At 34.5% G+C, this 12,421-nt stretch overlaps 1 protein-coding gene across 1 annotated transcript; it reads left to right on the top strand.

Moving 5' to 3' along the window:
- The first annotated feature begins 2,170 nt into the window (after positions 1-2,170).
- On the top strand, positions 2,171-3,400 carry LOC18605492 (Integrase-type DNA-binding superfamily protein). Its single transcript, XM_018117547.2, has one exon. The coding sequence runs from the start codon at positions 2,237-2,239 to the stop codon at positions 3,053-3,055; it is 819 nt and encodes a 272-aa protein (XP_017973036.1). The 5' UTR covers positions 2,171-2,236; the 3' UTR covers positions 3,056-3,400.
- The last annotated feature ends 9,021 nt before the right edge of the window (positions 3,401-12,421 follow it).

Below are 12,421 nucleotides of genomic sequence, written 5' to 3'. Positions count from 1 at the left end.
CAACCATGGAGTCCATGATTTGACAATTTTTAGTACTGATAATTTTGATGTTTCAAGTAGACCATATCCTTTTGCTTTTTATGTGGATCTTGTTAGAGCCTCTTTCTTTTTAGTTCCTTTATTATTTTATTGTAAATAAAAAAGACTACCAAAACTTTGGAAAATAATACTAACTATGTATCCTGCTTACGGTTTCTGGTTTCTATTTCAATAGTTGGAAATTGGAATGAACTTCATTTGGTATTCATGATAATTTTTGGTACCTTTCCAGCAGGCGCAGAGAAAGGTCCTGATGTGAGTCTATGTGAGAAGATACTGCAAAACGCTGACATATTTCGAGATTGAAAGGAGAGTTGTCCCCACTGATAATCAACTGGGTAGGCGATTGCACCAATACAATTTCAATAACAGGTCACTTACCTCCTCTGCCCAATTGGAACCCACTTGTTTGTGAGTTGCTCCCAGCCTTCCCACATGCTCATCACTTCCCCTAAAATCTTGAAAACAGAAAAAGTAGTTGAATGTACCACAAAAATTTCTCCTTGGGAAGAAAAAAGAAGGAGGTTTGTTTGCAGGAATGAACGATAAATCAATAATTATGAGGGTCGCAGTCAAGCGGAAGGTTTATAGACATAAAACCCGATGATCATGATCCTTTTACCGATGGGGTGGTTGGGACCTTAGATTTTAATGGTGGAAGAAGCAATGAACTGATTATTAACTATGGATGGGCCAACTTTGATAATTTTTTCTTCTTATATTTCATGTATGTATGGACCAATCTTATCGATATAATTGTTCTGTCCAGAATGCAGAGGTTTTAACTAAAGCTATTATTGCACTGAGATTTATTGAAAGCTGCAGTTTTTCGTGGGAGACGGACAATCTATGCCTTTATTTTGATGATATACATCTAACAAAAACAAATTACCCATTCCATGTATGTTTTTCTTTTCTTTTTAATAGACTGAGAGGTAGGGGACCAATCCGCTCTGAATATACACAACTGTAAGGTCATATAGCATGTCTAGCAAAAAGGGGGGAAAAGGAGTAAACCGTAGGGTCAAAGGCACAAAGAAGTAGCTCAAAATTTTAAATTCAACAAGACATGATAGAGGTAGACATGATTTTGTCGCGGCAGAGAACATGGAAGAGGGAAAACTAAAATAACTCTACTCGATCCACCCTTGTGTATTTCAAATGGTGAAAAAAAGAGCTATCCTTGTCTGAGTGTTGATAGCGATGTACTCGTACTCAGAACTTTGAAAATTTTATTGTTTCATTCCAAAAGTTTATGCATAAAAAATCTGGGCATGAATCATAAGTCAAGCTATATATGCTACCATGCCAAAATAAAGTCCAGGGCACATGTAGGTATTACTTCAATGGATTGTTTATTTATGTAAATCAACATATTTAAGCATTTCTGATACAGAGGATCCATTTTTAATACTGGTAGCCGCATGTAAAGTGTATGTTGCTTGACAATTAATCACTTAAAAATAGGCACTAGTAAGTTTTCTAAGTCATGAGATTGACAAGGGGGAATTTAGAAAGGCAAGTGATGAGCACAAACTGAAAACGTTTAATTACAAAGGAAGTTCTTATTAATACATCTACTTCTTTAGAAAGGCCCTTCTGCAAATGACCAGCAAAATGAAAGCAAGGCAGAAGAAGAGTAATGATTGTTACTATCATGAGATAGATATATGATATGAGCATCAGTCGCACAGGCTCAGGTCTTTTAAGCCCCTTTTTACTGAAAGGCACAGCCCAACCTTTTTAATAAATGAAGAAAGAAGGGGAAAGTCATACAATTCAGTGAGCAGTAAGCATGAGCCAAATTTATGATCACCAACCATGAGATGAGAAAGCAAAGATTGTAATTGAAAGAGATAGATTAGAATAGATAGGAGCAGGAGCAGGAGTAGGAGTAGGAGGAGTATATTGGATATACAAAGGGCAGGCGCGGACAAACAGGTAAGTTACAGCTAATCAGTTTTAAGTTATGTGCCTAATACGTGTGCCCTGTGTAGCCTCCTCCTTACCGTCACATCACCAGTGTAATGCTGTCATGGGAAAATGTTTGGCTTTGTAAAAAGTTCCGCGAATTCCCCACGCCTTTGCCCATTGGTTTGTTTCTCTTTATAAACCCAACCCAACAGCATCCAAACGATGAAGTCTTTAAACCCTTCCTACTGCATACGCATGATTCCATACATATAAATAGACAAATATGGCCAATCCTTCAACCAATGTGCCCCCAAAAGATCAGCCACCATCCACCCCAACTGTCCAAATCCCTGACCCTCCAGCCTCTCTTGTGCAGCCGCAAGACCAGTCGCCAAAACCTTCATCAGCGAGCCCACCAGACAACCCATTAGTGAGACTCGTTCATTCTCCAGGAAGGACGACATTGGGTCAACCGCAAGACCAATCGCCAAAATCTCCAAAACCCAGCACCGTGTCAACGCCAAGGCCTGTTCAATCTCCAGGCAGGTCTTCATCATCGGCGCTGCCTGGTTCCGGAAGGCATCCGACTTATCGGGGAATACGGAGCAGGAGCGGCAAATGGGTATCTGAAATACGCGAGCCGCGTAAAACGACGCGTATATGGCTTGGAACATATCCGACCCCTGAAATGGCAGCTACCGCGTATGATGTGGCTGCTATTGCCCTAAAAGGTCCCGACACGGATCTAAACTTTCCGGATATGATTCTTTCGTATCCAAAAGCGGCTTCCACATCCGCAAGCGATATTCGGGCTGCAGCTGCTAGTGCTGCCGCTTCCAGGCTACCCAAGCCAGATACAGGGTCATCAAAAGACTCAAAACAGGATCAGGGCGAGCCTGAAAATGAGGGTACCACGTCAGGTAGTTGCATGGAGTCTGGTTCCGGTCAGGAATTTATTGACGAGGAAGCGCTTCTAAACTTTCCAAATTTGTTGGTGAATATGGCAGAAGGAATGCTTATAAGCCCTCCCAGGATAAACTCACCACCCTCAGATGATTCACCGGAGGATTCAGATGTAGAAAGCCTATGGACTTACACTTAAAAGAGACTCAAAATTTACTATGAAAGTGATAGTATAAAGAAATGTAGAAGCATGTGATTGAGAAGAAGATGATGATCAAGGTATTGTCTTTTTTCTCTTTTCGCTTCCTCTTTTTCCTACCCCTTCTGTTTTTGATCTATCTGAGGGGTTAGATGCCCATGGCTGGGGGTGTTTTGAAGCTGATTAGGTTGGCTTGAAATCAATTTGCTGTGAGAGCGTGAAAATCTAGCCATAAAAAAGTTAGGTGCTTTTATCTGTTGCTTATCTTGTGGGCTGTATATTTCAGAGCTGTTTCTCTTAAGCTTGCTTTGGTAATTAAAACCAAGAGAGTCTTTGTTTTTCTTATGTTTTTCCCTGGTAGTTTTCAATAATATGAGTGTACCCCTCACCTTCCTGGTGTACTCATATTTTCTTCGTACGAGAGCTTCTCATCCTCAGAATTATAAGCGTTTCACCTTTTCTCTGGTCCTTCACCTATAGTGCCTACAAAAAGCCTATTTCTAAGCTAAAGTCATTGCGTCTTACTGACTTGGCTTGACTGTTAACAATCATCTCTGTATACTAATTTTCAATTTTTTGAAAGATTTCTGAAAATCATATGCATGTTCTTTTTGGTGGAGAGATGTCTTACTCCCATTGCATTTTCAAGTCTGATAAAACACTGCGTCACTGCCTACTCAACTTTCAGTCGGTTCATGAATTTACTTTTCGACAAACAATTAGTTAATGGCAATTGTTAGCATTAAAGCAGGCAGGATTCTTTCTTCATTCTATTTAGGGTGATCATCATCAAAGTTTAAACAGGCAAATTAATTTGGTAAAATATGCAACAAAATGACTTAGTGTTATTAATTTCAATCTCCTTAGTCCTTAGGATGAAGATACTAAACTAGGATATACGAGCTGCTAGTATATCTTAATTCTTATCGTAATGCTTAAAACTTGTGAGACACATGGATTTGATGCTCGATTCGATCATTACCTTTCAGTAAAGAAAAAGGATTGCATAATCTCAAAAAGTCGAAAATAAGATGCTTTATTGTGTTAACGGTATCAACTCTTTTTTTGCACATAGATTGTTATGTAGGAGGATGTTTGTTCAATTGTTTGCTTAATTTGCAACTTTAATCCAGTCTCTTCTTTTGTTGATCGGCATATTGCTGCATTAATACATTTGTCAAAATGTTTGTTAAAAAAAAAAAACCCCAAAATTATTGTGTTAAGCCTTCTTGCTGTTAATTTTTTGCCCAATGAAAGTCATGTGCCGAGATGAGTATTTTGTCTTTTGAACAAGACTTTAGACTTAACTCGGCATTTGATACTTCTTACCTTCAATGAATACAATTTACCTTGCAAAAGAAATTATGTTAAGCGCGACTACTAATACTCTTAAAAGAGTAATCTATTCTCGAATATAGTTCATTGATAGTTGCATCTTACAAATTGAGAGGAGACTTTATGTGTATTCCCATATCATGCTTTGTGCAAAGTAATGTATAATTATGCACAAATTAATACTAATATTGTAACAATTAGGACTTAATCTAATGGTTATTATCATTTTCTAAGCAGTCAGTAAATTTTAAAATTCATATCCTCTTTTTTCGTTTAAATTTTTTTATACGCATAAAAGAAATAATTAATAACAATTAGTGTAGTATGAAATGCAACATTTTACGATTTAGGTGTTACGAATAAGATCGTAGACCTAAATATTGTGGTATACTAAAGTATTAAAGTAGTCCTTTGCCTGCAGTAAGCACAATTTAATTATCCACAACTGAGTCATATGAGAGTTAGATAGTATTTATGTGCAGAGTCCATGGTAGAGACGCTGGTTACACTTTGAAATCCAACGAGGCTCACTTTTGATACATGATATGTGCTGTACAGATATCAATGAGTGATAGTGTTATGATAATGTACATTACATATGTATAAACAAGAGAGAGGGACATTTGATCATAGAAATTATTTCATAAAATCTTATAGTTCAGCTTAACCATTCATTTGGTGCCGCTAGCGGCATCACTAAAACCTGTCTATTATATGTTGCGAGTAATATTATGACCAATCATAATGATTCTTTAGCTAGATAAAAGGCAAAATTTGTGGCGAAAGTCATGGAAAGAAATGTTGATCCCAAATGCTAAACCCCCGAAAGAGATAAACTTGTGATGCTTTTGAAGGTATTGTGTTCCATGGGATCACATGGGTCTTTTGCGGTTTGAATGAAGTTATAGTAATGCAGGAGACTGTTAAGACACATATTATATATATATATATATGTTTTTTTACTTCATCCTTGGGTCCCAAAGTGGCAAGTCCTCATCCACAACATGAAAATGCATAATTAAGAACATTTTATAAGCACAGGAATATAGTAACAATATTCAATATCTTATCATAGTTAATTAACCCTTTCTAAATATAGATGAATAGTCTACAACACTATAACAAAGAGAAAGGGGATTTTTCTTTTCTACGACTTCGAAAGTGAAAAACAAGTAGATTTTGTCTGGGCGTAAGTCGGCAATGAAATTTGCTGTGTAGGTCAAACCGATTTGCCTCCTAAGTTTGAAAACAGAAAGTCGAAACAAAGGAAAGGGTAAGCTTAGTCACAGAAAGAGGCTCAAGTAAAAAGGTCGAAATAATTAAGGTATGAATAAGAACACGACCGACAAAATATGATCCCCTGGACCGGTGATATCAGAGACCCTATAATGTTTCAAAAGTTACGTTTTGTTCTTCAACGTCAATCTGGCAAAAAGTTACTATATATTCTATATATATTTAACAATTTATATTAACAAGCCTCCTGCAATCCATTCAAAAAACACAGTCATAGAAATTTGTGTGAAGTAGCTAACTAAATGATGATTGTAACTAAAAGTAATAATTATGTTAGAAATCTTTGGTCACGGAAAAGATATGACTATCAACTAAAATATATCTCAATCACAAAAGGGAGAAGAGAATTTAACTTAATCAGCAAGTTTTCCGATAGAGTTTGTCGCATTAACTTAATCATACCATTGATTATATGTTGAAGGGTTCTTTCACCTTCTCGATAATTTACTTTGGTACCTGGTGGGACATGCAATCCTGTAACATTAAACAAACTGGATAGGTGGGCCTGTCTATCATTGATGGTATGAATTTTTTACATTTTGGATTCAGGTAATTTTAGGTCGAAAAGCGACTGAACAACATTGTACTATGAGTCCTGTTTTTCTTTCCTCTTTTTTTTTTCCTCCCATTGCCTGTTTCCAGCTCTCAACTTTTATTTGTCTCTTAACAATTCCCCCTTCCCAGTATGACTATATTCTATTAAAATAGGGGCTACGCCAGAAAATTAAAGTTCAACTGCTCTGGTCTTGTTGGCCAACTTGCCCCAAAAAAGACCACCAAACGGGTGAGAGTTCTTACACCTTTTTGGGTTCTTTTCAGAAGTGTTTTTGAAGGAAAATATCTTTTAGAAAGTCAACATAGATTTTGAAACATGTAAACATTGGCAGGCCAAAGTATCGTCTGCCTCCAAATGTCAAAAATTGTATCATCCTCCTCTCCACTTCGTTCAAGTCCAATCTTTCTCTTCTCTCCTCTACCCCGAAGCGTGTGAAAAGGATTATATATCTCCAAGTGTACAAAGACAAGCATTTTGCTTTACCAAGAATAAATTGCAATGTCGGCATGCTGACAAGAAACTAAGAATCTTAGATTCATTCCCCAATTCTTATTGTCAATATGATAAAGACATGAAAACACGTTAAGCATAATCTTACAAATGCATTGTATATATATATATAAACATAATGCCAATAATAATATGATATTAATACGATTATTAAGAGATATCATAATTTTTCATTGCTGCATGCTAGTGCCACTGACCAAGTCGATGCCGGCCCTACTAAGAATGGAATTTTCGAGTACATGAGAAAACGAGAAGGAGCACAAGGGGAGGGGGGTCTTAGTTAAAGAAAGTGAGCTCTTAAGTTCAAAATTTTCAAAAAAGCTTAGCCAAGAATTCAAGTCAAACTACAGAATCATCTAAGATTCGGCCCCGCTCTCTTTTTCTTTTGCTCCATGTTTAATTTAGATCTGTATCTTCAATTTGTCGCTTTGCATCAAGAGATTAAAACGGTGGAGCCCTTCATAATGGAATGGTGAACCTAAATTGTGTAACCATATTTTAATATGTTTTTATACATTCTTTTTGGGAAATAGTCTTTATTTTATGAAGAAAAGATGAATTTGTGCTTCTCTAAAAGTGGATGAAAGATAATCATTGAAGATTACAATAATAATACTGTCGGTCCACATCCCAAATAAAAAACATATTTAAAGACATTTAAATGGCTATAATATTATTTAATTAACTGTGGTCTAGATTCAATCAACTTGATGGGTGGATGACTATTCCAAATCCGGCTTACAAATAGAAAATAGAGGAGGGAAGGAAGGATATCTTTGGAATATAGAAATAGTAAAAGAGATGTTATAGAAATATGATCATACACATATTAGGAAATCTGGGTTCTTTTCTAGAGAATGGAATCATTGGTTTTAACTTCTATCTTTTGCTAGAAGGGGAAACGATGTGTCTAGTGGGAATGAAACATGGTCTACCTCTCACCCCCTCTTACCTCACCCTACCCACCCATCACCTTCTCACTTTTCTCAGATTCTTTCTCAGCATAGCCAAGATTTTTTTTTTTTTGGTTATTGAGATTTAGACTAATTTGATCACCACCATGATGCTCGCAAACATTTGCATAAATTCTTCATATGTTATTCATTTATAAAATTTAATTGCTTTAAAAAACTTTTTAAAATTTGTTCCTTTTTTTTTTTCTAACAACTTATTATTATTCATGTAAATCAATCTCCACAATGGTTTGGGATTTTGTACATTAAGTTGTTTTAGCTGGTTGTGGAGGGATAATTTTGTTTGGAGATTCCTTAGGGCCACTTTATATCTATTGGGGAGGAAGGCTAAATACTCAAATTAGGGTTAAAAATTTAGGCACTTTTTCAATTAAGGATCAAATATTTCAATTGTAACAATTAAGAGTCAAAAGTTCTTGATTCTTTATAATTAAAGGCTAAGTTGATAGGTGGATGGAACGTATGACATGACAAATTACGTGAGCTGATAACATGGCAACTTTGAAAAATATAGTGTTACACATCATATTTTAAAATTTAATTGTTATACACTATATTGGAAATAATTATTACATGTTATGTTGAAATTTTAATTGTTACATGTCATGTTGAAATTTTAATTGTTACATATCATGTTGAAAATTTAATTATTACACATCATGTTAAAAATTTAGTTATTACACGTCATGTTGAAAAATGTAATTGTTACACGTTATATTGAAAAATTTAATTGTTACATACCATGATGAAAATGTTATTATACGCCACGCCATAATTTGAACCATTTTAACTTGATAGAAAAACCTTTCTGACAAAACTACTCTACCTGTATCTGGTTTAGCAAACGACGATAAGAACCCACAAATAGACGATGCCTAATAAGTTCACAACGATAGATACCCAGTTGGTCAATGAGACAACGAAGAAGGGAAACAATTGGAGAGGAAAAGAGGTAAAGTGTGGGTAATTTGGATTGATGGTGGAAAAATTAAAATAATGAAAAATTTTAACTGATGGGAGTAACCAAATAGAGGAAAACAAAGTCGTTTTTGCATAGACAAAATGGCGTCGTTTGCTAAAGATCTAATTCACTTGCCAAGTAGAGATAAAAATTCAAATCAATGTTCACGTCATACACATGTCCTACACAAGCTAGACATCTCTCACCTTAATTCTTAATTGTAAAAAGCTGAAAATGTTTGACTCTTAATTATTACAATTAAAACGTTTGGTCCTAAATTAATAAAAATCTAAAAATTTTGGTCTCAAATTGAACATTTAGTCCAGAAGTGTAATTTGATCCTTGACACAATTGGGATAGGTTGTTTTTATATTCATTTATGCAGATTAGCGTTGTAGGGGATGCTTTGCCCTCAGTGTGCTACTTTGCTCCAATATCGATTTATGATAGTTTTTTGTAATCATTTAAGGTAATGAAATATATTTTTATACTTGTCAAAAAAAATTTAAAAAAAAAACTAAATTATTTGACATCAATTGGATCAGGACTTTGGAGTCATGAACTATGAAATATTTGCCTCAAAGGATGCATGCTGATGTAAACTGAATGCAACCTTATGTTTGCCTTTATCCAATTCATCTATTGATCACTAATGAAATTTTTCTTGAAACGAAAACTTATAGGATGAAGAAATTTGAACTTCAAACTTCTTTAAAGGCAATGAATAACTAAATTCTTGTCTTTGGCTACGTACGAATGAATATATAGTTACTTTTATTTAGAGTTGTAAACAATGTGAATTTTTTAAAATAAACATAGGGGCAAAAGAGGACTAATAATTACCCACATTCTCGAAGAGATTTCGACGTTCTCATTTTTATGGAAGACATATATGTATTTAATAATTATCATGTTCATTAATTAACATATAATATAATGACAAAGGAGAACCACTCTAAGTACATATTATGGGTCACGATATGTAACTTTTTTTTTCAATAAATTGTAAACCAACCTGATCAAACCCAACAAATTAATGTCCTTAAATTCGAAGTTTTTATTTTACCTATACATGGTTATTGCAGGCCACTGAGTTAATTTGTTTTAGTAAAATGTTAAAGAGTGTTTATAGGTACTTATTAAGATGATGTTTATAAAAAAAATTCTTATAATTAATGTATTATCTATTTTTGAATTTGGTAAAAATAAAGCATTAAATAAAAATATTTCTTAAAAGAAAATTTTAACTAACCTTAAACACCCATTAATCAAACCCTCTGTTTTAATGACTTAAGTACCCCTTAACTAAGGTTGGAGAAGGAAATTAGGACGAGAGTTTAAGGACACTTCCAATCCATTTCCCTACATTTTAAGGGATTTATCCTCGTCTTGACAATTAAAATAATAAAAAAAGAATCAATGATTACTGCCCGATACAAAAATTTGCATGATCGAGGTATCAAGTAGGTGTTCATTAGTCAAGGTTATATTAATAATGTCAATTTAGCTATTCAAAGGCTTAATGAAAAAAGAAAAGATGTTGGAACGACATTGGCCTTCATCTCTCAAATCCAGCCCCACTCAATAGTCCTAATATCTATGCATATTATTATAATTATTAGTTTTTGTAAAGTTTTATAATATCAATAAAATAAAATAAATTGTCATGTCAGGTCGAGTGGGGTAGCACTTAATGCTCATAAAATTTATCAGATTTGAAATATAATCGCCTAAATATTATGTGGGCCTCTGCTCTTGAATTACCTTAGTATTTAAGTTATCAAATATTGGTGTAGATTGATAGACCCTATCCATGGACCAAGGGCTACAAGCAGAGCCCCCCTTCTCAAGCCTAACACGGGAAAGGACCTATAAGTGTGGTCCAGCCCAATTCAAGTTATTACATTATTTATTATGTATTTATAAATAATTTAAATTAATTAAAAATTTAAAAATATTACATTTTATCAATATAATGAATTTTGCCATTTAAAAAGTCTGTGTTTGTAAATAAGTGTATGCAATTTCATCAAAAGACCCAACTGATGAACACTTGTAAGTTCTACTCATTTTGTCAAACTAAAAAATAGATTGTATGAAAATATATAACATGGTTTAATGTATGTTTACACAAAAAATATATGTGAGCTTAAGTTTTAATATAGTGACTCCTGTGAAATTAAAACGTTACTTGGCCTGGTAGTTTGTTAAGTACTTGTAGGCCTAAATCCTAATGAAATGCAAAATCCAGTCATTGAATTTGAGGATATGGGTCTAACCCCATCCCTACTTATCTATTTTTGGAACCAAAAAGAAAAAAGTTAATCTAAGGATTAAATCATTTTGGTACAAAACCTTCCTTGACCAAGTCACCAGAGCTTTTATTCTTCTCAAATTAATATCCAAATGCCCGAATCATCCGTTTTGTCCAGGTCAACATCCAGGGCAGCATCGAGGAAAGAAAGGCAAAGTCACACCCCCCCCCCCCCCCCCCCCCATCAGAAAAAGCCATCTCTTCTTTCCGGATAAGGTAAATGTCGTGTCCATTTGCAATAGACTGATAGTTTATAAAATCAATTTCAGGCTCGTGCTCCTATTCGAATCAGTCTCCAGGTGGCCTCCAGCAGCAAGCCAGCCACTTGGGGGCGCTTGGGTTTGCCACGAAAATAACATTTCCAAGAGATTAAAAATTGAAGACAAGGACAAAGAACAAGTCTCGGCACACGGAATTAGCTGGGAAATCCGAAATTCCATTGTATTCGTACTACTACGGATTGATTTTCTGGGTGACGTGGACTGTCTCACTTTCGTCACCAACATCCTTTTACAGTTCCATGATCCACTGTAATTAAAGTGGGAAACAAAATCCAAATTGAAAATAAAGAGCCGAATCTTCGTGGCCCCAGAAAGGGAGAGAAGACTAGGCGCCTAGAGGGGAGGGTTTGGTCCACGTGGTCCACGCGCTGTTACGCGGCAAAAAACTACTAGCTCAAGGCCTCAAACACACCACCGCCCTTTGTGTGATTTTGTCCAATAGTGGAAACTGGCAGTTGGAAAGGATTTAACTGTCAACCGTGTGTTGGAAAGCGTGTGACGTCACTCTGGAAAGGGTTCCTTTGCTTCGTTCCACTACTGCTTACCAACTTGCCACCTCATTCTTTCCACCATCTGTTCCCCATGCTCCGTTAAGTTTCCATGAAACTGTCCATAGTCGTCGCCAATGTTTTCCTTAACTCGTCAAACAATATCTTTCCTAAAACTTTATTTGATTAAGATTTAAATATATCCACCCTTTTTTAAAAAACAAATTGCACCTAAAAAAATTATCCATGGTTTGATGATTTTTAAATCTTTTTTTATTCAGTATAACTTCTATAAATTATTAAGACATGTCTAATTTTAATTAAAAATTTTAAACTACTATTATGATTTTGCTTAAACCAAATATTAATTATTAATTTTTAGGCAATATACTTGAGTACTTTCAAATTTTGAGATTAAATAACAAATATTTTACAAATAAGAAAAGTAGTTGTAATTAAACTTAACAATTTTTATTCGCATATTTTAATTGTATCATTCAATATAAATTTTAAAAAATAATAGTATCTTTTAAAATAAAATATTAATAATTATATAAGTAAATACTAGTATAACACGATCAATTTAAATGAGTAAAGGTCATAAAAATTTATATAAATATGTATTTTTTTTGGAAACTATATAAATATATG

The sequence above is a fragment of the Theobroma cacao genome, chromosome 3, assembly GCF_053813885.1.
Source record: "Theobroma cacao isolate CCN51 chromosome 3, ASM5381388v1, whole genome shotgun sequence".
NCBI lineage: Eukaryota > Viridiplantae > Streptophyta > Magnoliopsida > Malvales > Malvaceae > Theobroma > Theobroma cacao.
The sequence above is the reverse complement of the archived record's forward strand: the minus strand, read 5'-3'. Positions and strand labels throughout refer to the sequence as shown.